The 26,841-nt window shown below is 39.5% G+C and overlaps 1 protein-coding gene across 5 annotated transcripts; it reads right to left on the bottom strand.

Annotated features, from left to right (window-relative positions):
* Positions 1–232: 232 nt before the first annotated feature.
* Positions 233–19,834, bottom strand: ZNF330 (zinc finger protein 330). Of its 5 annotated transcripts, XM_027567409.1 has the most exons (11): positions 19,607–19,746; positions 18,139–18,221; positions 17,632–17,763; positions 15,975–15,994; positions 15,797–15,867; positions 13,685–13,764; positions 10,577–10,703; positions 9,839–9,943; positions 5,614–5,660; positions 2,632–2,749; positions 233–1,213 (listed from the first exon to the last, which is right to left on the bottom strand). In XM_027567409.1, the coding sequence occupies exons 3-11, from the start codon at positions 17,749–17,751 to the stop codon at positions 939–941; spliced, it is 963 nt and encodes a 320-aa protein (XP_027423210.1). In that variant the 5' UTR covers positions 17,752–17,763; positions 18,139–18,221; positions 19,607–19,746; the 3' UTR covers positions 233–938. The 5 variants fall into 5 exon arrangements, with proteins under 5 accessions (XP_027423210.1, XP_027423209.1, XP_027423208.1 ...); XM_027567408.1 differs by lacking the exons at positions 18,139–18,221; positions 19,607–19,746 and adding an exon at positions 19,753–19,834; XM_027567407.1 differs by lacking the exon at positions 18,139–18,221 and having other exon boundaries at positions 19,607–19,782.
* Between the last annotated feature and the right edge of the window lie 7,007 nt (positions 19,835–26,841).

Here is a 26,841-nt window from a genome sequence, read left to right as displayed (position 1 = left end):
TCCTTTCTATCATACCATCCCCATGCATCATCAGTGTAAACTGCAACCATTCCCCACCCACCATGAATGACAGGGTCCAGCTGAATCACTTTGTGTCCACCCCACACTATACATTTCTGATACCTATATCTCACATATTAGATAAAAAATGACACCATTTATACAAAACTTTTGGAATGCTTTCCAAAACAGGTTTAAAACAGTGTGAATAAGAAATTAAATGTCAAAAGTATATAAGTGAGATACTAGATTTATTCAAAGAGAAATCAAATTTCCTGGGTTAAACATCTTTGTGATAATACTGATTCTGTGTCTCTGAAAAATGGCTATATGGTCACCTTTGTCCATACATTTAAGCATAAATAACAGGTATTGTTCAGGACACACAGTGAAGAAAGAACTGAATGAGTCAATGGCTGAAATATACATATAATGACTTAAGATAACATGACTATTTAATGAAAATTTAGCATATAACATCTGACTTTTATCCTATGGACAAATAAGAAAAAATACAATAATTCATTTTACCCATTACATTTTACAAAATCAGACAAAATGATTTTATAAGCAGTTTTTTAATAAAAACAGCAATTTCATTTCAAACAAATATATTATCATCCTATTCCTTTATCCCTTTATGTATATTTAATTGGCAAACCTACTAGATTACAGAAATCAGTAAAAACCCAATCCATGATGCTTCAATTGCTTAGATCGATCATATTACATTTGAAATTCATTGTTCGTATGTTAGAAGCCTGATTATCAGTTCCTATTAAAATGCTATGCCCTACTCCTTGTCCCAATAAATGTGACTAGTCTCTGCACAAGGCTAAGTAACAATATGTATAATACTTTTGAACATTCACACATGATTCATCAAGCACACAGATCCCAGCTCCTAAGACAAGGTCATCAAAGGGCAAGCAGCTGTCCTAGTTCTCTTGTTCCTCATAGTGAGCATAGCCACTGGCATAGGTCCTTCCTAAATTCAAATTAGTAAACAAATCTGATGACTCAGCATCTGAATCTTTTCCACCTTCATCTTCTTCCTCTTCGTCATCCTCTGCTTCGTACTCATCTTCTTCCTCATCATGGTAGCTAGCACCAGCATACTTATCAGATGCAAGGTTCTTCCAATAGGCATCATACCCAGAAGCTCCATCTCCCTCTTCACCTCCAGTTTGCCTGCCAAATTTCAGGGAACGTGCTACAAAACACAGATATGTACGTGGCGTTTGATTAAATCCTCCAAATCCTCTACAGCACATAAAATTATGTGAACCTGACTATCTGCTTCTTATTCTCAAATGCAAAAGTCAGTCACATTTGCCTTATTTAGTCACTTAAAATTTAACTCGAAAGAAAGAAGACCTCAGGGCTTCCCTGGAGGCTCCACCTGCCAATACAGGAGACACGGGTTCGATCCCTGACCTGGGAAAATCCCACATGCCACGGAGCAACTAAGTCCATGCTCCACAAATACTGAGCCCATGTGCTGCAACTACTGAAACCCATACTCTGCAACGAGAAGCCACTGCTACGAGAAGCCTGCGTACAGCACTAGAGAGCAGTGCCCTCTTGCTGCAAGTAGAGAAGAACGTGCGCAGCAACGAATAAATAAAACTAAAAAGAAGAAAAGGAGACGTCAGAAAAAACAATCGGTTATATCCTACTCATAGTCTACATACACGTCATATAAAACAAATGATAAACACGACTGTGTCGTTTCACTCAATCTAGACAAAGTTGGAAAACAAAATAAGAACAGCATTCTAAATACATACATTAAATAAGGAACATTAAGGTCTAAAAGGCCTTTGTTTGATTAATTAAAAGTATATTTTCAAATTATAGAACACTTGATTTCACGTCATTATATTCTTCTCAAAAGAACTATTTTGTAATTCAGATATCCTAGAAAATAAAGCCTGTCATTTCTTTTGCCTTACTAGCAAAACAAAGTTTAGTGGAAAAATTGTGTCTCACCTCACTGTGTAACTGTATCTCTGATTAAACAAAGTACGGTCAGAGTCATTTAGAATTATGGTTCTGTTCTGATATGCTTGGTAAAGAGTCAAATTCTCTTTAACAAAATTGTGAGCTGCGTTATTGTAAGCACGGTATAGTAGTTGCATCCCTTCATGGAAAAATCACATTAGACCATAAAACAATTTCCTACAGTAGCAGCGTATAACATAATAAGCACTGCTGCTCAAATATCAGACACCTAAGAATAGCTTCACAATGAATTCCAACTTCCAAGTACTGAAGATTACCAGAACTTGAATATTAAGGATTTATTACTAAACAATTATTTAACAAGGAAGCCCGAGCAAAAACAGACAAATCACTCTTTTTGGTCTTAAATTTCAGTATTCACTATGTCATTAACTGAAGCAAATGCCAAATATTGAAGTGAATGATGTTAAATTTCTTATGTTAAATTGAAAAATTTTACCCACAATTTTCCAAGGCTACAAAATTCCATTTGCTTAGGAGAACATGTTCATCTTCTCAAATATGAAGAAAAGGCAAAAACAAAAATAGAAAAAGGAAAAAAAGAAACAAATCTTGTCTATGCATTAAAGCAAAATCACTCCAGTGTTATTTTAAGAAAAGCCTTACTTGACATGCTAAGATCCTTAGTTTCCTGAGTTTCATGTCCACATTTAGGGCATGGAGGCTGTTTTCCTTTTTCTTGCTTAAACACCTTGCTCCTTGTATGATCATCACAGAAACAAGCCTATATAGGAGAAAAAAAAAATTAGGAAGTTAAATAAGTAACTCAAAAAATACATGAAGACATCACTCAGTGTTTTGTTGTTCAGTCGCTATGTCATGTCTGACTAGTTGCAACCTTATGACTGCCGCCACGCCAGGCTGTCCTGTCCTTCACTATCCCCTGGAGTTTGCTCACACTCAGGTCCACTAAGTTGGTGATGCCATCCAACCACCTCATCTTCTGTCACCCTCTTCTCCTCTTGCCCTCAGTCTTTTCCAATGGACTTGGCCCTTTGCAGAAGGTGACCAAAGTTCTAGAGCTTCAGCTTCAGCATCAGTCCTTCCAATGAATAGTCAGGGTTGATTTCCTTTAGAATTGATTGGTTTGATTTCCTTGCTGTCCAAGAGATTCTTAAGAGTCTTCTTGGGAACCACAATTCAGCTCAGTCACTCAGTCATGTCCAACTCTTTGTAACCCTATGGACTGCAGGACGCCAAGCTTTCCTGTCCATCACCAACTCCCAGAGCTTGCTCATACTCATGTCCATCAAGTCGGTGATGATGTCCAACCATCTCATCCTCTGTCATCCCCTTCTCCTCCCACCTTCAATCTTTCCCAGCATCAGGGTCTTTACCAGTGAGTCAGTTCTTCACATCAGGTGGCCAAAATATTGGAGTTTCAGCTTCAGCACCAGTCCTTCCAGTGAATATTCAGGACTGATTTCCTTTAGGATTCACTTGGGTTTGATCTCCTTGCAGTCCAAGGGACTCTCAAGAGTCTTCTCCAACATCACAGTCCAAAAGCATCAATTCTTCAGTGCTCATCTTTCTTTATAGTCCAACTCTCTCATCCATAATGACTACTGGAAAAATCATAGTTTTGACTAGATGGACCTTAGTTGGCAAAGAAATGTCTCTGCATTTTAATATGATGTCTAGGTTGGTCACAACTTTTCTTCCAAGGAGTAAATGTCTTTTAATTTCATGGCTGCAGTCACCACCTGCAGTGATTTTGGAGCACAAAAAAATAAAGTCTCTCACTCTTTCCATTATTTCCCCATCTATTTGCCATGAAATGATGGGACCAGATGCCATGATCTTAGTTTTCTGAACATTGAGTTTTAAGCTTTTAACTTTTTCACTCTCCTCTTTCACTTTCATCAAGAGGCTCTTTAATTCTTCACTTTCTGCCATAAGGGTGGTGTCATCTGCATATCTAAGGTTATTGATATTTCTCCCAGCAATCCTGATTCCAGCTTGTGCTTCATGCGGGCCAGCACTTCTCATGATGTACTCTGCATATAAGTTAAACAAGCAGGGTGACAATATACAGCCTTGACATACTCCTTTCCTGATTTGGAACCAGTCTGTTGCTCCACGTCCTGTTCCAACTGTTGCTTCTTGACCTGCATACAGATTTCTCAGGAGGCAGGTAAGGTGGTCTGGTATTTCCATCTCTTTAAGAATTTCCACAGTTTGTTGTGATCCACACAGTCAAAGGCTTTGGCATAGTCAATAAAGCAGAAGTAGATGTTTTTCTGGAACTCTCTTTTTCTGGTATTCATGGCTGCAGTCACCATGCATGGAGTCACCATGCATGGAGCCAAAAAATATAAAGTCTGGAACTCTGTTTTTCTGGAACAATTAGAAAGCATCAGTTCTTCAGTGCTCAGCCTTCTTTCTGGTCCATCACTCAATATATCAAGGAAATTTAAACATATACTTTGTTCAGGCGAAGATGAGTTTTGTTGGGACTGGTAACATTCTTGATTTCAATCCCTTCAAGGAAAAGTTCTCTGCCAGAACTCTTCTGAACTATGACCTAAACACATGGCATAAAGTATACACAGGGTGTGACATGCAGACACATTTCTTCATGAATATGAGTATTCACAAAGACGCTGATGACGTAATGGTGAACAGCTTATCTATCTACACAGGGCATACCATTTAACTGGGGACACATACAAGTGGAGATGCAGTTACACGACACTATGCACTGAAAGGCAAGAGCACAGGAGGAGCGCCAAGCCAGATCAGGGATTCAGGAAAGACTTCCAGGAGACGTGCTGTCTTAGCTGAGATCTAAGATATGGAGAATGGGGATGCAACAGGGTAAGCGCAAGTGGAAGAGTTGTCTAAGGCAGAGGAAACAGCATAGACCAACTTGGAGACGAGTTGGGAGAGAAGAGATACGACTAGAAGTATTAATAAGAACCAGAGAAATTACTCTGAGACGAAGTGAATCAGGGTACATCTGTTCAGTGAATGGAAATGTTGGAGACAAGGTATAAGGAAGCAGAACATAATGGAAATCTTCACTTTCCTCAAACTCTACCAAGCAAGTCCATTTTGACATAAAATACACTCCCATCATTTGGGTCAGAATGTTCTCCATAAATATAAGGTATGAAAACACTGAGCTAAGATTCAGGAGACCCGCACACTAGTGTCAAGTCAACACACGCCAGCTGGATGAGTTCTGAAACGTCTCTAAGCTGTCTCAACTTCATTCACAGTCTCTACAATAAAAGAATTAAACTACATAATGTTTGCAGGCATGTATGCTAAATTGCTTCATTTGTGTCTGACTCTTTGTGACCCTACAGACTGTAGCCCACCAGGCTCCTCTGTCCATGGAATTCTCCAGGCAAGAATACTGGAGTGGGTTGTCATGCCCCCCTCCAGGGGATCTTCCCAACCTAGGAATTGAACCTGCATCTCCTGCATTTCAGGAGGATTCTTTTACTATTGAGACACCGGGCAAACCCACACATAATGTTTAAGGACCCTTATAGATTTATTACAACTAAAAATATTCTAAGGGCTGGTGGGAATATATGGGGATTAGAAACAAATCTAAGACTAAAAAATATAAAAGTATACCTTACAACGGAGACAGGAATGCTGACCAAGCCGATTGCATGAAACACCTGTGGGGAAAGTACATAATATCCAGATTCAAATTTGGAATGAAAACATTATTTTCCACAGATTTATACTTGTGCTGTCTTATCTTAGATTAACTATCAACATTTTTTTTGTCTCATAACTTTGAGGAAACAAAAAAATGAGATGGAATTGCCAGCCAGAGGGAAGGAAGCCAGCAACTGCACATCCCCAGCATTCTTTCACTATTACAACTCTAATTATCCTCTAATCTCCTTCCATTCCTCCAAAACTAGGAGATGGCAAACGTCATTAGTGATATTTTAAAACCTGAAATGGTAAAACATCTTTTTTTCCCCATGACACTGGCTAGACTCTTCCCTTAATGATATAATGTTTCTATTTTTAAAAGAATAGCATCTCCATTAATATACATTATCTCCTGGTGGTATAGGCTATTGCCATTTTTTGCAAACTTCTGATATGAGAATAGATACTTCAGGTGGAAAAGCATGACTGTGAAGAGAAAATAATGTTCAAGGGGGCAGGAAAACAAATGGAAAAATCCCAAAATATTTTCTATTTTAGTCAGTAAGCCACATTAATTTTGGTCATTATCTACAATTAATGCAAAAAAATCTACACTGAAGTGCAAATATTTTGGAACAGCCAAAATGTCTGGCATATATTGAGTATGTCAAAATATGGACGACAAAAATAACTGAGACATATAGGAACAAGAAAATAAACTAAGCCTTACCCTGATACAGTATAAACTATTAATTTTCAATTTACTCAGAGGTCTTGAAAAAAGAAAAGTAAACAAAAGGAATTTTATCTTTATAATTCAAATATTTGACCAGATATTTCTAACTTGGGGATTCTTTTACTTAAGTTTGCATGGGTCATGGGAAGCTTTTTCAATCTGGACCAGGGAGTTATTTTTTTAAAAACTCAAGGATGATTTCTCAATTATGTGTATTATTATTGTTTCTGTCCAACCCCCCTCTTCCTTCCACAGTAACACCACTAATTCAGATGGATTTGTGTTACTTGTCCTAAATGCTAACAGTAAAAGTAAAAATCAACTGCTGCTGCGGCTGCTGCTAAGTCGCTTCAGTCGTGTCCGACTCTGTGCGACCCCATAGACGGCAGCCCACAAGGCTCCCCCGTCCCTGGGATTCTCCAGGCAAGAACACTGGAGTGGGTTACCATTTCCTTCTCCAATGCATGAAAGTGAAAAGTGAAAGTGAAGTCGCTCAGTCCTGTCCGACTCTTAGCGACCCCATGGACTGCAACCTACCAGGCTCCTCCATCCATGGGATTTTCCAGGCAAAAGTACTGGAGTGGGTTGCCACTGCCTTCTCCAAAAAATCAACTGAGTACTCACCAAATGTTAGATACGTATAAGCATATCAAACTACTCCTATAATAACTATATTGTTTCAGTCTGTGGAGAAAAAAGCTTGAAATCTCAATCATCTCTACTTAAAGATATGTCCAGAATTCTTAGGTTCAGTCTTCATTCAGTCAAAATAAGGATTATTGTTTAGTCGCTCAGTAGTGTCTGACTCTCTTGAGACCCCATGGACTGTTGCCCACCAGGCTTCCCTGTCCATGGGATTTCCCAGGCAAGAGTACTGGAGTGGGTTGCCATTTCCTTCTCTAGGGGATCTTCCCAACCCAGGGATCGAACCTCTGTCTCCTGTTTGGCAGGTAGATTCTTTACCATTGAGCCAGGGAAGCCCATACGCTGTAAATCCCTTTCAAATACAGAACCAGACACACACTGCAAGTACAAAGTGCCTAACCCAACTTCCCTGTGCACCAAGCGTTTCTCAATACACCCTTTTCCCATCCCCGCCAGCTGAGCTTTTGACATGCCACAAAGACACAATTCTAAGAAATTCATTGTTGTCTACCGCACCCTCACCTTCACCTCTTGGGAACCCAAACCATTCTGGTGGGACGTGGCCCTGCCAGTCTTCTGCTAATTACCTCAGCCCCGCACACAGGCACTCCAGTTCTCTGTCCTGTTAATTTTTCTCCCTAAGAATTAAAATCTTGAGTTTATATTTAAAAATGCATTTCTTCCAGATTCTAAAAAATATTGTGACTTTCCTAGTTTTAGACTGGGGAATGGTTTTCTTTTTAAATCTATTTCTACGTCTTCAGAGCATTTTAAAAGAAAGCAGGTTTGGATACATCAAAGACTACTGATAATAAGCCACTTAAATTGGAGGCCCCCAGGCCATTTTCATTATTTGAAAAAATAAAGGCAGAGTACACACATGTGCGGGGATTTTTTTTCCCTCAAGACATTCTTCCCACTGGCTATGCAAGTAAAATAAGTATTTTAAAGAATTCCCATAATTTCCCATTCATAGTTATAAGTTTAAATCCAAAAATGATGAGATACGACCAGTAAGGGAGTAGAAACAAACTATCTTTGGGGCTTATGTGTATGATTAGGGCAGTATTTCAGAGCAAATATTTCAAGCAGTGAATGGCAACTGGCAAAGGAAGAATGACAAAGAAAAAATAAAGCAATGAAAAAAGTAAAGAAAGAGGATAAATTACACTAAGCCAAAGAAACCTATGAATCTGAAATGAGAATGACTTCAATATGAGATATCAAAGACGTGGTAACAGATTTATATTAAAATCCCTTCCACTATTCAGTATCTTTATTTTTCCTTTGTCTTTTACCAAGTCACTAAAACTTTATCACTCAAAGTTGCCTGTCTTTGGGTTTAAATACTATAAAATACATAAAGCTCCCAAGTTTCAAATAAAATATTTCAATTTTTATATTACACATTCTGCACAAGTCTAGGAACAGCTCAAAAATGCTAACTACTTTGACATGTTCCTTTAATCTTTTGACATTTTCTTTATAAATACTGTGAGAATTACATATGTGTTTGGACTGATGACTTACCAACTTTGTATTTATAGATGTTATAGATGAGTGTAAGGATTAACATTTTATAGCAGAACAAGAACCAAATTCATGAGAGTGAACCTGGAATTTCAGCCTTTCCTACAATGGTGTCTACTATTTACTAAGGGCTTTCTAAGTACCCTTAGAAAGGGTACCGTCCTGATGCTTCATATGGATTCTCTTCTCAGTTAACTCTTGGAAAAAATTAGCATCTTCCTTTTAAAACATAACAAAACTCAGGTTTAGAAAGATTTGATAATTTGCCCCAAAACATATGGCCCATAAGAAATCAAGTACAATAACCCTGTATGCGAGATAGCAAAAGAGATACAGAAGTATAGAACAGTCTTTTGGACTCTGTGGGAGAGGGAGAGGGTGGGATGATTTGGGGGAATGTCATGGAAACATGTATAATATCATATAAGAAACGAATCGCCAGTCCAGGTTCGATACAGGATCCTTGCGGCTGGTGCACTGGGATGACCTGGAGGGATGGTACAGGGAGGGAGGTGGGAGGGGGGTTCAGGATGGGGAACACATGTACGCCCGTGGCGGATTCGTGATGATGTGTGTAAAGTAATTAGCCTCCAGTTACAATAAATTTAAATTTTAAAAAATCAATGTTTGAATCTAAAACGAGCTTTTGAGAAATTAACAGAGTAAGAATACAATACAATGTAAAAATGATACATTAACCCATCAGTAACACCGGTTCTCAAACTGGAATATACATGAGAGTTATGGGTACAGGCTAAATACAGATGCCTGGCCCCCACCACAGACTTAAAATCTCCAAGGATGAGGATTGGGTACCTCCATTTTCTAAAAACCTCCACAGGTGTTTCCAATGCAGACTCCTGTCTAAGAATCACTGGAACCAAAAGCAGGAACAAACTAGGGGTTGAACCACTTATTTGGGGACATTCGAAAATAGGGGACATCTGAAAATAGGGTGGGGGAGAGGGGCTAGTTATCATAATAACTTGGAAGTGAAAACGCCATTTGGTACTCAGGATCAGGACTGCTACGAGCCCTGCAATGCCTGATCAATCCCACAAAATGAAGAACTGACCCAACCAAAATGCCACTGGAACCACTGTTGGAAAACAATGGACTATATGTGTTCTGAATTTTTTCTAGAAACAGAAAACAGATACTGAATTAAATTACAGTCCATAAGAGGCCATATCAAAAACCAGATTCCTTTTCCAGTAAGTTTAACACTTACACTATTAAGAATCTTAGGTATAAAGAACATGTAATATATTAAAAACTTACATTTAAATGTTTCCGCTTCTAAAACCTGGCAGCTGGCTTGATGTTCAAACTGATCATCTTCACAGAGAAAGTTATGGCAAAAAGAACAACTGAAAATTCTGCCTCCTATTGGATTAAAGAACAAAACCCACAAATGTAAATATAATAAAAGTTTAATTTAAAAAATTCTCATCTATAAAACTGCTCAGAAAAGATGGCAAATTATTTCAGATGTATACCAACATAGCATAGCAATTTTGTTCTGGTAAAAGCTACAAAGAAAACTAACCAACTGAACCAAAAGAGTGAACTCCCACTATATCCTAGCTCCCAACATAACGCACAATGCTAAGAGATACTTCCTCTCCAGTACGTACTCCCCTCCCTACTTGCCTCGGTAGACAATCCTAGCACTGCCTCTTAATGTTGGTATGTATAAATCCTTTTTCCAACTAAAGTTTACCTGGTCCCCAACCTTTACTGGCACCAGGGACAGGTTTGGGGACATGGGGGAATGGTTTCAGGATGATTCAAGCACATTCCATTTATTGTGTGCTTTATTTCCAATCTCAAGCTCCTGATCTGACAGGAGGTACCAGTCTGTGGCTCGGAGGTTGAACTAAACTGATAATGGAAACAGTGCCAATACTTAGGACTGAGAGTATCCTGTAAAAAGAAAAATCAAACTAGAGCATCTAGAATGTTTCAAGGTCATCCTTCACTTCCAGCAAAGCTCATCACTTGTACATAACCACTCACCATGGTCCCACACACCCCGTTCACATTCCACACACTCAGCATCGGTAAGCGGGCAGGCACAGGCGTGTGTGCTGAGACACTTCCTACCATGACAGACCCAAGCTTCGCAGAAGTCACATATTGCACCCTGCAACAAAAGAACACAAAAAATTAATCTGCCACCTGACTGGCTACAACCATTATTTAAGCAAAAGTTATCACCAAAATTATATGCATTCAGCCACTCATCAACGTTCAGTGATGAGTGGCTGCATTTAAAAATGGACTGCTTTCTCTAACCCAAAATTAAACAAGGTTCCCTGAAGATCCAACTTCTTCACCAATAGCTATTTACAATATACAAATCTGGGCTACAAATCCAAAGAAAAAGAAGCAAGAGGAAAACTATACACGTACTCTAACATTAATCATTAAAATAAGTCAAAGAGTGGACAGTCATCAAACTGCTTTTAAATTAAATGAAGTCTAGAACCCACAATTCAAACATTCCTGTCCTATAGCAATTCTGTTAGCTAAACTGAACTTTTTCAAATATTAACATTTCTAACCTATGCTATGCTAAGTCACTTCAGTCCTGTCCGACTCTGTGCAACCCCATAGATGGCAGCCCACCAGGCTCCCCGGTCCCTGGGATTCTCCAGGCAAGAACACTGGAGTGGGTTGCCATTTTCTTCTCCAATGCATGAAAGTGAAAAGTGAAAGTGAAGTCGCTCAGTTGTTTCTGACTCTTAGGACCCCATGGATTGCAGCCTAACAGGCTTCTCCGTCCATGGGATTTTCCAAGCAAGAGTACTGGAGTGGGGTGCCATTGCCTTCTCCGTTTCTGACTTAAGAAAGATCCTTATCTGTGTAATTTATAAAATAATCATATAACTTTTGTAGAATAACAGAGAGAAAATGTTAAATTGCTGCCAGCATCTTTTTTCTTTTAAAGCAGCTTATGTTTTAAATCCCCAATGGCTCAGTGGATAAAGAGTCTGCCTACCAATGCAGGAGACATAGGAGATGCAGGTTTGATCCCTGCATTGGGAAGATCCCCTGGAGTAGGAAACAGCAACCCACTCCAGTATTCTTGCCTGAAACATCCCAAGGACAGAGGAGCCTGGCAAACTACAGTCCATGAGGTCACAAAGTGTCAGACATGACTGAGTGACTGAACACACACACACAGCACATTAAATCATTACTGTGTAAATCATTAATATATTTCTTTGTAGAAAAAAACTAAAGTAAAATAAGTTACTAAATGACAAGGTAATAAGACTCCAATCCTCTATCAAGGTGAGACTGTAAGACTATGCCTTTCAATGACACAATGACATCTACAAGACACTAAGAGCTAGAAAGACTCTTCAGAAAATGGGACTAAATGGGGTTTTCTTTACAGGTGAGGAGGGACAGGGACATGATGCAAGTTCCAGAGCCACATTAGAGAGGAGCTGTGATTTAAATCCAGGTCTTCTGAACCTCAATGTTCAGTGTCGCATTCAATACAATTCAAGGCTCTGTAACAAAAGTGGTAAAGGGCAAATAGGAAGAATGTGTTGGACTTGTAAAAGTAGATTACCAGTGTGGATAACAAATCCTCGAATGTTAACTCAGAAGAAAGATGACACACTCACCTGGGTGATCCAAGGGAGTTTAAAGAGATAATTCACAAATAACAGGGAAGGGTATAAAAAGCCATCAAGGGATGATACACACATCCCCTAGACCTGAAGGGATACAGGCAAGGGGAAGAAGAAGGTTCTAGAACCACAAGAGAGAGCCGTATGGAGAGGACCACCTATTCAAATAAAGGAAACCAGGACAACATGGTAGGGAGAAAGCTCGAAGAATAAACACCCAGGTCATAATTTCCTCCCCTCGTCAGCCCCTCCATGGGCTGAAACCAAAAAAAAAAGCCATAAGTAAGAAAGTCACCAATCCAGTTCACACACACAGGTCAGGCTCCCATGACAAATCAGGGTGGAGAAGGGTGAAGGGAGAGGGAATCTTAACTGGCAAATAGAAAATGGCCAGAAAATCACTGTTCTAGGACTCAGAGTTAACAATGCATGATTCTACTTAAACGTATTCTTTATATAAGAGATCATTCACACTCACACAATTCAGTGAATTAAAAAAGTAGTAATTTGATAAATCTAGACATACCAAGGAAGATTATAACAGCTTCTGAATAAAGGCAACACTGACAATCCTATACTTAAAGACGAATTTTCACAAGATGATTATAATTCTGGCTCTTACTTCTGCAAGACATGCACGCATGAAAAATGTAAAGGTCTACTGTATGATGAAAAATTATGTGTTCCTGGAAAATTATTACTTATGTTCTACTTTAAATATTATATTCCTCATGGACTGACATTTGGAACTGAGCATAAATTAATACAACAGAATAAGGTAAGAAGGGTCAAAAGGATAACATCTTTTAGTGAAAAAAGAGCAAAAGGCATCACAGGACACAACTGTGTTTATTATTTAAAACAATGAACTTCCTTTGAAAATTCTACATGTCATGAAGGATAACTACATGCAACGAAGTACATTATGTCTCTATGTAGTGAAGAGCAAAACTCTGTTAACTACGTACTCTTTTTTGAAATGTAAAGCTTTAAAAATACAATTAATCGTAGGTTGTTTTGGAACTTAGGTTGCTTATTCAACCAAAAGCTTGGGTCTTAATTTAGCAGAACTTTTAATATAGAAAGGGCTTCCTTGGGGGCTCACAGTAAAGAATCTGCCTGCAATGTGGGAATAATATATTGCTGAGGTCTAATTAAGACACATTAAAAAGGCCCCACTGACAAATGAATTGTTGTTTGGGTCCATATGAGATGAGTTTCCATTCCTTGTACATTTCCCAGTAAGGAAGAAGGAAGCTGTCTGTACATTTCCCAGTAAGAAAAGAAGGAAGTAGTCAAAAACAAGTGGAGAATGAGTGAAAATCCTACAAAAACATGCCAGATAATCCAGATAACTCCAGACTAACTGAACCAAGGGACAAAGCAATACCATTTGGGGAAAAATAACTGCATATTGGTAAGAATGCCTTCTCATCTCCTTGGACATCTACTGGTCTAAAAGATATGACAAGAAGCTTACCACCATGGCAAGGCCAGTACTGTAGACACCAGCATGCTTTATGACACAGTCTGAAGACTTCATCATGCACTTTGTTTTCCCTAGCAAAGAAATGAATTTTCACTATTAGTCTTACAAAGTGGTCCATGGAAATATTCACTAATTCCTCTTTTTATCTAGCCCAAGTTCCTATGGAAATAATTTGAAAATAGAGACTAGCACTGTTTACTGCTTACGTAACTGAAAAAAGAAAATGGATATAACTGAGATCTTAACAGAGTCAGATCTTTTCAGATTAGGAATTTACATACTACTTCATGTTTGTAGTAAAACCAGAAATTAAAGGTTATGCCTTCTTATCTAATCATCACTAGAACAGTTTAAAACCTTGTGAATTTTTTGAGTTTTCAGATGAATTGAGATTTCAGAGTAATACGCACATTTTATAATTCATAATAAAGGCAGTCTGACTTGAAGGGACTGCTTCTTTCCATAGAACATCTCAAACCAAATATAAAATAACTATTCCAATTACTTAGTTCATTGTTTATGTTTATCCATAGTTAAAAATTTATAAACATAGCTCCCAGGTAAGCATTCTTCCAAAAGAATTGTCAAATAGTGCCCAAGTGAGCACAAAAACTCAAGAACACAGTGATAAAGCAAAAAATCACAATACAGCCACAAGAGCTCTGATCTAGCAGTGAATTAGCAATCCGAAACACTATCAGGAAATTCATTTATCACATGCCATGAGCGGATTAACGGTGACATACTAGTCACACATCTCAGCCACCACAAAGTGGAACACGGAAGAAACAGAAGACTCTCGATTTTCCATTACCCCGATTACCCAGGAAACCAAGCTAGACAAGAGGAAACGGGAAGAAAGAGAAACTGGAAATGAGAGGCAGCAGCACCCCAACTGTTCCATGTCCAACACTAAGGGCAAGAACTGGTGGGCAGGAGATGCACCCACGCACGGCACTACAGACACTGAAAACAGGCGAAGGGCCTCGCGAGACTGTGTCTCCGTCTTCTCCACAATCTATTATATTTCTGCATTCCACATCCATTTGTCTTTTGTGAATAAAGATATAAAAACCAGCAGATGATGGGTTTATCTAGGCTAGTGTTCTCTTTTCCATTAATTACAGACTTCAAGGACGTCTTTGGAAGCTGGAACACACTGGAAATATTCAGAGGTGTGGCCCTAAGCCTTCCTAACTTTCTGCGACGTTACCATGCATAAACACATTTAGATGAGCATTTCTCAACCTCTGTTTCACCTGAAACTACCATCCCATAACCCAAGGGGAACCTGTGTTTAAACAAAAGTTTGGGGGTGCTTCTGGAGTGAATACAGTTAATCAGGCTTCCTTACTGGAGGTCTACAGAATCTTAAACATACACATATGTAACAGAATTCTCCCCGATGGCAGTGAGGGAAACACGCAGTACGTCTCAAATGCATGCACTGCTTGAAGAGTACCTATTAATATACCAAGTGCCCTGTGGAACGCTATTTGGGAAACATCAACCTTGCTGTTCTGTGAACTACTATTTAGTTTTACTCTGAATAATCATTCACTCTGAATAAAAATCCATGAAGTACATGGCTTAGGATCTCTATTCCACTTACTTGGGAATACATGTGAGGAAACTCAAGAATCATACACTGAGAACCAAATAAGAAAACAAGTGATCACAAAAACCAGCACCAGGTAAATGTTCGATAAAATCACGTTCAGTGGTCTAACCAACATACTGCAGGCAGTTACCAGCAAGAATCAAGCTAGAAGAGTAAACAAAAGATACCGACGAGCCTAAGACAGCATGAAGAAAAGTTCAGGATCACCAAATCTTATGAGTCTGAAATTTAATCTTTTCATGTTTCAAACAACATACATGGTACCTAAACTGTATCTTAATTATTTTTCCAGCGTGACATCAAAGAGATAAAACCAAGACGCGATAGTTTTCTGGTAGGCCAAATAACATTTTATGTTATCTTATTAACAGTAAGCATAACATTACTGTAAATGATAAAGATGAACCCACAGGTTCAAACTAAATAAATACCAAATAAATTTTTAGTAAAAGAAAAGGCATGCATTTTTACCATATACTTACCACACTGTGCACAAATTGGTAACTTCTGTACAGAATTACAAAAGTAGCAAAATGCTCTATTCTTCTGCCGCCTTGTCATGTAAAAGAAAATTTTTAAATATAGTCAATATCAGGTAAAAGGTCCGTCTATGTTATTACATACAGATAGAAAAAAGATAGAAAAACAAATAAAATTTACCTCTGACACTTGTCACATTCCTGTAAGATATAAAAACATAACATCAATCTTTCTACCGAATGAAAATTGCGTAGTTACTTGTGTTATAAAGAATATCCTATTTTTCATGTTAAAATGTAAGGGACACTTGCTCAAAAGCCCATGTGTACCAGCATTTACACATACTTTAATAACAAAGGTATGCTATTGGGCATACCACACTAGAGAAAGAAGCAGCATTTTCACAAAAGAGGCTAAAAACAGTAGTGGTCTGTGTTTTGAATTTTTTTTTTTTTAAGGAATCAGAAAAATAATACAGAATGGTACAAGAAACAGTAGAGAACACAATATGTTGAAGCTCACAGAAAATCCAGAATTCTGAAAATGGTACTAAGAACTCCACAGTCTGGCCTCTAGCCACTTTTCAAACTTCGCTGGCCTCTTCTCTTTAGATTCAAACCACTATTTGCCGGTTGTTCTCAAAATATATCTTGGATTCTTTCTTTTCCCTGCCTTACTTATTCTAATATGTCTCCCTGAAAAGTCCCTCCTCACTCCTTTACTTGCTGCAAGCTCTGGTGATGATCCCACCTCCTCTATGAACCGAACCCCAGCCCAAAATTCATCTTTTACCAACTTTTACTCCTAATATACCTTAGTCCCAATTGTACCTTTTCTGCAGCACTTACCAAAGTCTAGCCCTCACTGCATATATTTATGGATGAGTCATGTCTTCCTTTGTCTTCCTTCTCTAGAAATGACCCTGGCACAGAGAAGGGAGTCCCCACTGTCCTAATTGTACAATGTAACCTTGCTCCCGCTCACCCCCCAACCCAGTCATAAATGTCGGTTATCCCCGGGATGGACACCCACCCACGCCCAACCTATCAGAGCGCTTCCCCTCTCTCAGGACAATGTGTGATGTAACATGCAAGCTATAAACCCAGTGGTTATGAACTCAAACGAAAAACAACAACCTGAGAAAATGGAACTAAATAAAAGGGACAGAACTAGAAGTTGTTCCAGGTTCCAGCTGTTTCTGCATCCCAGCTACATCCTTGACCTTCCAACCACACAAGTTAGTCTATTATTCATTCAATCAACTCTATTTCTCCCTGAAGTTACTTAACTTGGATTTCTGTCATTTATAAACATTAGGTAATACAGAAAACAACTGAGCCCTCAGCTTGTGGAAACAGAGACTGTGTCATTCATCTATGTATCCTCCATAGTGCCTAAAATACCAGAGCAGGTACACAATAAACATTTGAGGAATTAAGTCATATTACGCATTTCATAAATGTTTGATGAAACAAAAGTACACATAAAAAGGAATGGGAAGAGAAAAAGCAGAGAGGCGTGCAAACCCGAGTTTGTGGACAACGCAGAGAAAACGTGGGCCAAGGAAGGGATGGGGTAATGATGACATGTAGGGAAAAGGCTCTAATTAATAGGACAAATTGAGGAAAGTGTACTAGGTTAGAGAGGCTGGAAAATGTCACACAGTTCCTACTATGTATTCTTGATCAATACAATAGTAGCCAAGACAATATGACAGGTTTTATAAACAACACAATCAAACAGAACTCAACTGCTATTAGGCGTTAATGAAAACAACAGACATGCCTTTAACACAGATTTACATAGTTTTTCAACTAAGAACCAAAAAACCCATTACCATTGACGCATTGCATGGATGTTTAGCTAAATCTATGGTGCTTCTTGATGCTCTTAGCTGTTTTTCCCGTTCCCGGCGGTTCTCTGCCTTCTTCCTTGCACCAGTCTTTTTTTTAGGCATTTTCCCTTCTTTCTACACAAGCAAGCAGAGAGGATATAATTGCCTTGTTGTGTTTGCTGTTTTAAAGAAACTAAGGAGCAGAAGAATGAAATGCTCTAATTCTCATTAAATTTTAAACTCAACTCTGCCATTTTGATGGTTAAGCACATTTTAAGCCTTTATGAAACATTAAGCATACATCATTCCAAATAAAATAGATGGCTTTAAAAAAAACAAAGCACTTATTTGTATTATCAAACAGTTCTAAAAAATGTAAACATCAAAAGATTTATCCTAACAGCCAAAATGGTTTCCTTTCCCACAGAGAAGTTTCTTTGATGTTACACAATATCCTTTAAAAATTACTTTGTACCAAGTGAAAAAAATTATTAGGAATGTATTATTTACCCAGTTTATTTCACTTTTTAAGCTATATATTCAGATAACCTGATGCTGCCAAGACTTCAGGTCTAATTTCTCCCACATAATACCTAGATTAACTAAAAGCCAAACTATCCTTTCTGAAAAAAGATTAAAGGCATCAGAATCAATTTGACTCCTTGAAAGCTGCCTTTCCTTACACTTTTACCTGCAGTGAGCATGTAATTTTAACTTCAAATTTAAGAGTATGTGCTTACCACACATCAAAATAAGGACTTTAAAACTGGCTTTTATCAGGTAGTTGAAAGAACCACCACACTTATAAAAAACAAGATTTTGACTAAATAACACATTTTCATTTGGCTTTTTACCCCATCTGAAGACCACAAGTTCCCTGAAAATTCCAGTTCTATCTTTTTTGACAAGCTTTGCCTCCCAGCCCTTTGGGCATAAATTAAGCACTTAATAACTGGAGAGATACACAAACAAGTCCACATGCTTGCTTTGAAATAGAAACTTAAAGTTCCTAGTATTCTTCAAACTACATATACTTTTTAAAAAGTCTTTTCTAAGAGTGGTTCTCAAAAATTATCTGGAAATCTATAAAAGTACAAACTGAGCCTTCTAGGCTCTATCCAAGATCTACAAATCCGAAACTTGCAAGCATGGTTTCAAGTTTCACGGCGGACTGACAAATACCTCCATGAAGTCAAAAATATTCTTATTCAAAGAAAGCGGAGTCGTGTCCATGATAGAGGGAAAGAGTTCTAAGAAAGCACACCTCGACATTTTTATTTCTCATTACAGCACCGCAAAAATCACACACCAGCTTGTGCCTGGAACAGGACTAAAAGTCACTCAAAGTTTTTCTACTTTCTGGGTTTCAACTCTAACGCTGGAATGCCCAATCAATAAACCGTGTGGTGGTTAGTTGAGCCTTGAAAGTATGGACAAAGCAGGCCAAGAGGTTTAGTGGGTGGTGATGTGGAGTAACATCCAAGTCCACTAGGTCACCCTTCCAATATTTAAAGTGACAAGATACACAAAGTGAAAAAACGTGTACTGCCCTCGCCAAATAAGCTCCGGAAATAATCACAAGGTGTTCCTCGGGTGAAATTTTCTGCGTTCCCAGGGGTGAATCCGGTGGGAAAGCTGAGCCTCATTTTTACCCCTCCAGTTTGTTTTGTAAACTTAAAAAGTGAATTCTGTTCTCGGTTTTATATGGTATTAAGCCCTTCTCCAGGAAGGTTCCCCCTTCTTCAGGACGTGGCCCGTGTCGTGAAATGAAGAAACAGCCCCGGGGTTGGGGAGGTGGGCGGGGGGGGGGGGGGGTGTCACTGCGGCTTGGGAGGCAAAGCCTGCAGCAGGAGGGCCGGAGGTGAAGGGGGCGTCCAGGCGAGACTAGGCGGCCGTGCCACGCGGCTGGGGAAACCGATCGCCGTCCCCGCCCGCGGGGCACCCTCCCTCGCGCGCGCTCCGGGCGGACCTCGCTCACCCTCGCGGGGAGGCCGGACTCACTCCGGGGCCGAGGGGCAGGGAATGGCGTGAAGCCGGCCGCGGCGGCAGCAGCTCCAACGCGCGAACCACAACCCTAGGAGAAAATGCTACTAAGCCCGGAGAAACGCGGACAGAAGCGCTTACAGATACTAGGAGCCGGACCGGACGTCCTCTGACGTCAGCAGCGTCCTTACGGCTACACGTCGATAGAGGAGGGCCCGCCCACTTCTGTTCGCTCCGCCCCGTCCCTGCCCCTCCCGCGGGCGGCGGGGCTCCCAATGCGGTGCAGAGAACCTGGGCGATGAGGAAAAAGGAGGGAACAGTAGGAGGAAAGTGGTTGGGAAAGGAGCCATCAATTTCATGTTTTCAGAAAAGGAGAACGCTAAAGGAAGAGAAAAATCTAAAAGGAAAAAGAGACTCACAACCTGGTACTGGATCAGCTTGCTTAGTTTTTCTGGAAACTTTTTTGTTCTCGCACAACCACTTTTCATGTTTGCTGCACAAGCTGGACCTTTAGTCGCCCGTGAAGTTCTGTACTACCCTCCTTTGTTTCCACTGGCCTCTGGAATTCCAGTCTTTTGTGAATAAATTCTTCCACATTCTAGATCTCCAGTGTGCTCTTCCGTCTTTAGCTGAGACAGAACATCCTCTCCCTCCCAGAGGCTGCTTGCTTTAAAGTGAAGATGGCTTATTTTTCCACACTTCCTTTATGTCTTGGTTAGGAGCTTAGGGTCTGTCCCCTTGCTCCCCAGTGACCTACTCGGATAATCCCTCCTCTTTTTTATGTAGCCATGCCACTTTTCATCCTTCCTTGTTGCTTTGTGTTACTCTGTCCTTACTGATGAAAATCTTTGGTTCCAACTTTGGCCATCACCCGAAGTCGCATGAACATCTAAATGGAAGACCTGTCCTCTTGGGTTCTGGCTTTCATCTCCAGTAGCCATCATCTCTGCTCTAAGACGGACACCCACTGTCATGACTGTTCAGGAGGACTTGTCATCAGGTGGAACCACTGAAATCCAAAATTCAAACGTTTAACCATCCAACCTCCTATATAGTTAACTCTCTCAATTGTCCCTAATGAAGACTTGGAATTGCTCCATCCTTCTCTTTTCTCGGTATCAGTATACTCTTTTCTTCCCCAGCTTTTAAAACACAGTTCATCATTTCACTCACAATTTTCCTTTTTTTTTTTTTATCCTGAGCTGGAATGTGCTGAATTCTGTTAATTCAACAACTTGCCTTTTCTTTCCTACACTGAACTTCTGAGTGTTATTATAGAGGGGGAAAAAGTATGTAATCATGATTCTACTTTAAATCCAAAGTCACTGACCTCTTCAGGTCTCCCAAAATTGCCCTGCTAGCCTTCTATGTTTTCCTAATCAAGACTGTCCTCATTTTCCATGAGGACTTTCGAATCTCCCCTTTCATCAAACTTCTGCCACTTCATCAATTTTAGCAAATATTATTGCTTCCTTTCTCACAGAGAAAATAGAATAGTATTGGTAACAACTAAACAATAATGTTTCATGCTCTTGGCATTCTAATTCGTTTACATGTGTATAATTAACTCCTAATTTTATACATGACGTAACTAGGTCAGAGAGACTGTACAACTTGCTTCAGTCATCATATAGATGATTTAGCTTGTAATGTTGTCTATTGTAGTTTTAAATTTTTCTTAAATTTGGTCTCAAGACCCCTTAAAAACTCTTAATTAAAACTTGAGAATTTTAACAAACTTTTGTTTATGTGGGTTATAGTCAATTGATATTTACCATATAAAAAACTCGGGTTTCCCAGGTGGCACTGGTGGTAAAGAACCTGCCTGCCAATGCAGGAGACATAAGAGACCCAGGGTTCAATTCCTCAGGAAGGTCCCCTGGAGGAGGGCATGGCAATCCACTTTAGAATCCCCATGGACAGAGGAGCCTGGCAGGCTACAGTCCAGAGTCTCAAAGAGTCAAACACACACATATATGAAAAATAAAACTGATAAATTTTGGCTGTTCATTTATTGGAAATTATCCTGATAAGTCTATCACATGTTAGCATGAATAGCATATTTCTATGAAATAACCATATTTCCCCAAATATAAAACAGAGGAGAGTGGTACTGTTTACAAGTTTTGCAAATGTCTTTCTTGTAAAGCTTAATAGTGAAAGTGTCACGTCCAACTCTTTGCAACCCCATGGACTGTAGCCCACCAGGCTCCTCTGTCCATGAGATTCTTCAGGCAAGAATACTGGAATGGGGTAGCATTCTCTTTTCCACTGGATCTTTCTAACCCAGGGATTGAATCCTGGTCTCCTGCATCGCAGGCAGATGCTTTACTGTCTGAGCTACTGGGGAAGCCCAAAGCTTAAAAGAAGGCAGATAAATTCCTGTATCTGCCATTCCATTGAGAAATGTTTTGATGTTTCCATTATTCCTATTATAGTTAGCTAAGGAAATTTCAAAAAACACTCTAGGGGAAGGCTGGGGAAATTATTACGATGTAAATCTTTTATGATATTTCAAGGCCTTCTTCCTGTGGATCTGATCTTTTCTCTTTTGATGGTTTCCAGATCCAAAAACTGGCTCAGACTTTAAAGCTAAGCAAGGAATTGTGACTCATTATTAGAGCATTTTTCTCTGGCTCCTGGTTGGACACTCCCTTGATTTCTTTTGAATGTACAGACTGAGAAGTCTCCCTGTTTGCTTTCCATCTTTATTACTCCCAGAGAGACCACATTCTGTCATCCATCTCCCTAATCTTTTTATCTTACGTTAAAGTATAGCCTATTATGGGCTTCCCAGGTGTCGCAGTGATACAAAGAATCCACCTGCCAATGCAAAAGATGTGAATTAGATCCCTGGGTCAGGAAGATCCCCTGGGGAAGGAGATGACAACCCACTCCAGTATTTTTGCTTGGGAAACCCCATGGACTGAGGGACCCGGTGGGCTACAGTCCATGGGGTAGCAAATGAGTCAGACAGGACTTAGCAACTAAACAACAACAATCCTCTGAGGATCAGACCCCTCTTCCTCACTGCCACTCTCTTCTTGTCACTCATTGCAATATGTGCCAGGTTACATTGTAACTTGAGTCAAGTTATCGACCCAGTGGCAGGGCTGGGGGCAGGGAGAGGCCAGGCAGATCCTGAAGGCATCACTTGTTGCACTTCATGCGGAGGCCTCTTCATGGTTTTAAGCCAAGGGGAGCACTAGTCACTGATCGGGAAAGTTGGACTCTGTGTTCAGACTCAGGAGGTTCAGGAGAATCCAGGGATTCAAGACTTCCAGGTGTCACAACCTAGCCCATTGCATCAGGATTTCTTGTTTCCAAGCCAGCATTCTGATGTGGCATGGCCAACCTGCCTGGGTTGTGTGGTTGTTAATCTTCTCTGGAGCTCTGCCACCCTTATGATTAAGCATTGGGCCTATTCCTCAGCTCTTTCTGCCCTCCTACTTCAGGAGATAAAAGCCTCTTTCTTTGCTACTAATTTTTTTTTTTTTTTTACTTTTTTACTCTTAGATTCCGAATAGCCTTTAAACATTCTCAACTTTTTTACTTTTTCCTAAGAATCAGTTTTGCTTAAGCCAATGTCCTTGTTCTTAAGATGATTGCTGCTGCTGCTAAGTCACTTCAGTCATGTCCAACTCTGTGCGACCCCATAGACGGCAGCCCACCAGGCCCCGCCGTCCCTGGGATTCTCCAGGCAAGAACACTGGAGTGGGTTGCCATTTCACTTGTATTTCTTAAACACCTGATATGTTACACCCACTTCTAGTATGTTACCTTCCATTAGAATACATCCCAGTTACCTACTGATAAAAGTTTTAATTATTGCACTGTTACCTTGTGCCAAAGTCCACCTGTTGTTCATCTGTCATCAGTGAAGAGGTCTACACTGACAATCAGGGGGCTAATGATTCAAGTTTAAAGTTCCATATTGGCTCCTATTTTTTTGGTTCAACCGTGACATCAATCAACTTGGGATGTCTTCCCTGAGTCCAAGATGAGTGTAAGGAGTTTATTAGGGAATGCTTTGGGAACATCACATGAGGAAGGGGTGGTAGCCACAGTGGATGAAGTGAAGAGTTGGCCTATATTATGGTCTCAGGGAAGGGCTTGATTTTGAACCTGGCATGTCCCTTCAGAGTCAAGGCGAGTGGACTCAGCCTTTATACACCTGAGACATCAGTCACTGGATGTGGGCTGACAAGGGAAGCAGGTGTAAACCCTGGACTAGACTACTCCTTAGAAGGGCTGACAGCTGGGCTTTGTCAGCTTGCTGTACTACCAGCAGCTCAGTCCTTCACTTCTAAAGAGGAATCTGGGTGGTAGCTTCCAGTATTCATTACAAAGAGTGATGACAGAATCAAGAAATGTTCAGAAAAAGACAAAGAAACCTTATTATTCACAGACCCTCACTGAAAGAATTCCAAAGAGGGTGCTTCAGGAAGATGCAAACAGAATTCAGAAGGAAGGAGGGGATACAAAAAGTCATAGACTGAAATCAGTTCCTTTGACGTAGGGCATGTGCGCTGTGTGCAGACGTGCTCAGTTGTTTGGTCGGATCTGACTCTTTGGGACTCCAGGGACTGTAGGCCGTGAGGCTCCTCTGTCCATGGTATTTTCCAGGAAGGGATCCTGGGGTGGGATGCCATTTCCTATTCCAGAGGATCTTCCTGATCCAGGGATCCAACCCGAGTCTCTTGCATTTCCTGCACTGGCAGGCAGGTTCTTTACCACTGGCAAATCAAAAAACAGAATCTGTACAAAACAACTATAATAAATTGGATCTGAAAACTATGAGGGGCTTAAATATTCTCTAAATTTGATGCAATTGAAATCAAATCCTGAGAGGGATTTTTAAGTGGAATCTTATTAATTAATCCTAAAGTTCTTATGGATAAGTGAAGAGACAGGAACAGCTCACATCATTTTAAACACCAGCAGAAGAGAATACCTTTATTTATTATAAAGTTCCAGTAACTAAAACAGATATCAGCAAATAGACTGATGTGACTGAATAGAAAACCTAGTTAAGGACTCATATACATTTGGTGACTTGCTAAATGGTACAGGCTGCATTAACCATCACTGATAAGAGATATATGGCTATCCACATGAAGGAAAATAAAATTAGATCCCTATTTAACAGCATGCATAAAAATAAATTCCAGATGGATCAAAGATCTAAATATACAAAGAAAAATTATAAGGCTATTGTAAGAAAATATAGGAGAATACCATTACAATATGAAAGTACAAGTGATTTCTTAAATAGGTCACGAAAAAGCAAAAATTAAAGAAAATACCTAATGCATGTAATTTAAAACTTCAGCATGACACCACAAGTAAAGTGATAAGGCAAACCAAATATTAGGAGGTTGAATTTGATACCTATATAACTAAAAGAAACTTTATATACAGACTCAACGAATCCATTAAGAACCACCGTTCGGTGCGTATTAGTTGCTCAGTCGTGCCTAACTCTTCGCGATCTCATGGACTTTAGCCTGCTAAGGCTCCTCTGTCCATGGGATTCTCCAGGCAAGAATACTGGAGTGGGATGCCATTTCCTTCTGCAACTATTCAGTGAGAAAACCACAAACAACCCAAAAGAATTACAGGTAAAATCCATAAACAGAAAATTTCATAGAAGAAGAAATCTAAATAGCGTGAAAAATATCAAATTCAATAATACAGTGGAGTATTATTTTGCACTCATCTGATTAGCCAAAATTAAAAAACCTGGCAATGCAAAAAACTGAGGAAAGCTGGAGAAACAAATTTTAAGCAATTCTGGTAGGAGCATAAATGGTAAACCTGTAGCACTCTTCTTAACAGCAAAAAATTTTAAACAACCTATCTTAATTAGAAAAGGAATAAATTATAAGCAATCTATATAGCAATTAAACTTTATGAACTTAATCTATAAGCATCAACATGGGTAATCCCAAAACATTATGTCAAAGAAAAAAGCAAATTGAAGTAACTCTTTATGTAAAGTTGTAACACAAAAGACCAATTATATACATAATTTATGGATACATACATATGTAGTAAAAGAACCAAAACATCTATAGAAGTGATATTAACTTCAGGTTTTTATTATTTCCAGTGAGGGAAAGGAAACAGATGAATGATGAATTGTACTTTTAGTTGTCAGAGCAATACTAACTTAAAAACATATATAACAACATGACATTTGCCAGAAGGAAATGTCAAAATTTAAAAGACTGACAGTACCAAGTGTTGATAAAATGTGGAGCAACTGGAACTATTATTCAGTTTGGGGAGTGTGAACTGGGACTATTTTTGAAAATCATTTAGCATTATGTACTAAATACATATTTGCATTTACTAAAGTATATGTAAAAAATGTTCATAGCAGCACTCATTTGCAGTAGCCCCCAAACTAAAAATAGGCTAAGACTAAAAACAGACTTCTCTCTCAACAGAAGAAGGGATAAATGAGTTGTGACATATTCATATAAAAAAGTATTATACACCAACAAGAATAAACAAACTACAACCTCATGTAACAGTATAGAATAATCTCACAAAAATAATGCTAAACAAGAAACCAGCAATGAACAAGAAGTCAGGAATGAAAAAACAGCACATTATAATTCCCTTTATATAAAGAAAAAATAGTCAAAACTCATGAGGTTAGAAATCAGGACAGTGGTTCCTTTTGGGAGAAGGTAGCAACTGGAAGAGTTCCCAAGTAGGGCTTCTGGAATGCTGGAAATTTTCTGCCTATGATAGGGTTTAAAGTCTGAACATTCCTCAGTCTGTAATTTGTGATTGATGTCATTTATACATGCCCAATGGCACCCCCACTCCAGTACTCTTGCCTGGAAAATCCCATGGACGGAGGAGCCTGGTGGGCTGCAGTCCATGAGGTCGCGAAGAGTCCAACAGGACTGAGCGACTTCACTTTCACCTTTCACTTTCATGCTTTGGAGAAGGAAATGGGAACCCACTCCAGTGTTCTTGCCTGGAGAATCCCAGGGACTGGGGAGTCTGGTGGGCTGCCGTCTATGGGGTCGCACGGAGTCGGACACGACTGAAGTGACTTAGCAGCAGCAGCAGCATACATGTAATACTTTGTTTCAAGTTTTGTAAAGAAATATCAGTTAAAAATAGAAGCAGAAAACCTCAATGAAAGTTTTCAAAGTAGCCATACTACAATGCTTTTTCCTAAACATTTCCTCGCATCAATGCTGCTGCTGC

The sequence above is a fragment of the Bos indicus x Bos taurus genome, chromosome 17 (genome assembly GCF_003369695.1).
Source record: "Bos indicus x Bos taurus breed Angus x Brahman F1 hybrid chromosome 17, Bos_hybrid_MaternalHap_v2.0, whole genome shotgun sequence".
NCBI classification, from domain to species: domain Eukaryota; kingdom Metazoa; phylum Chordata; class Mammalia; order Artiodactyla; family Bovidae; genus Bos; species Bos indicus x Bos taurus.
Note: the sequence above shows the minus strand (reverse complement) of the source record. Positions and strands in the feature narration are given on the sequence as shown.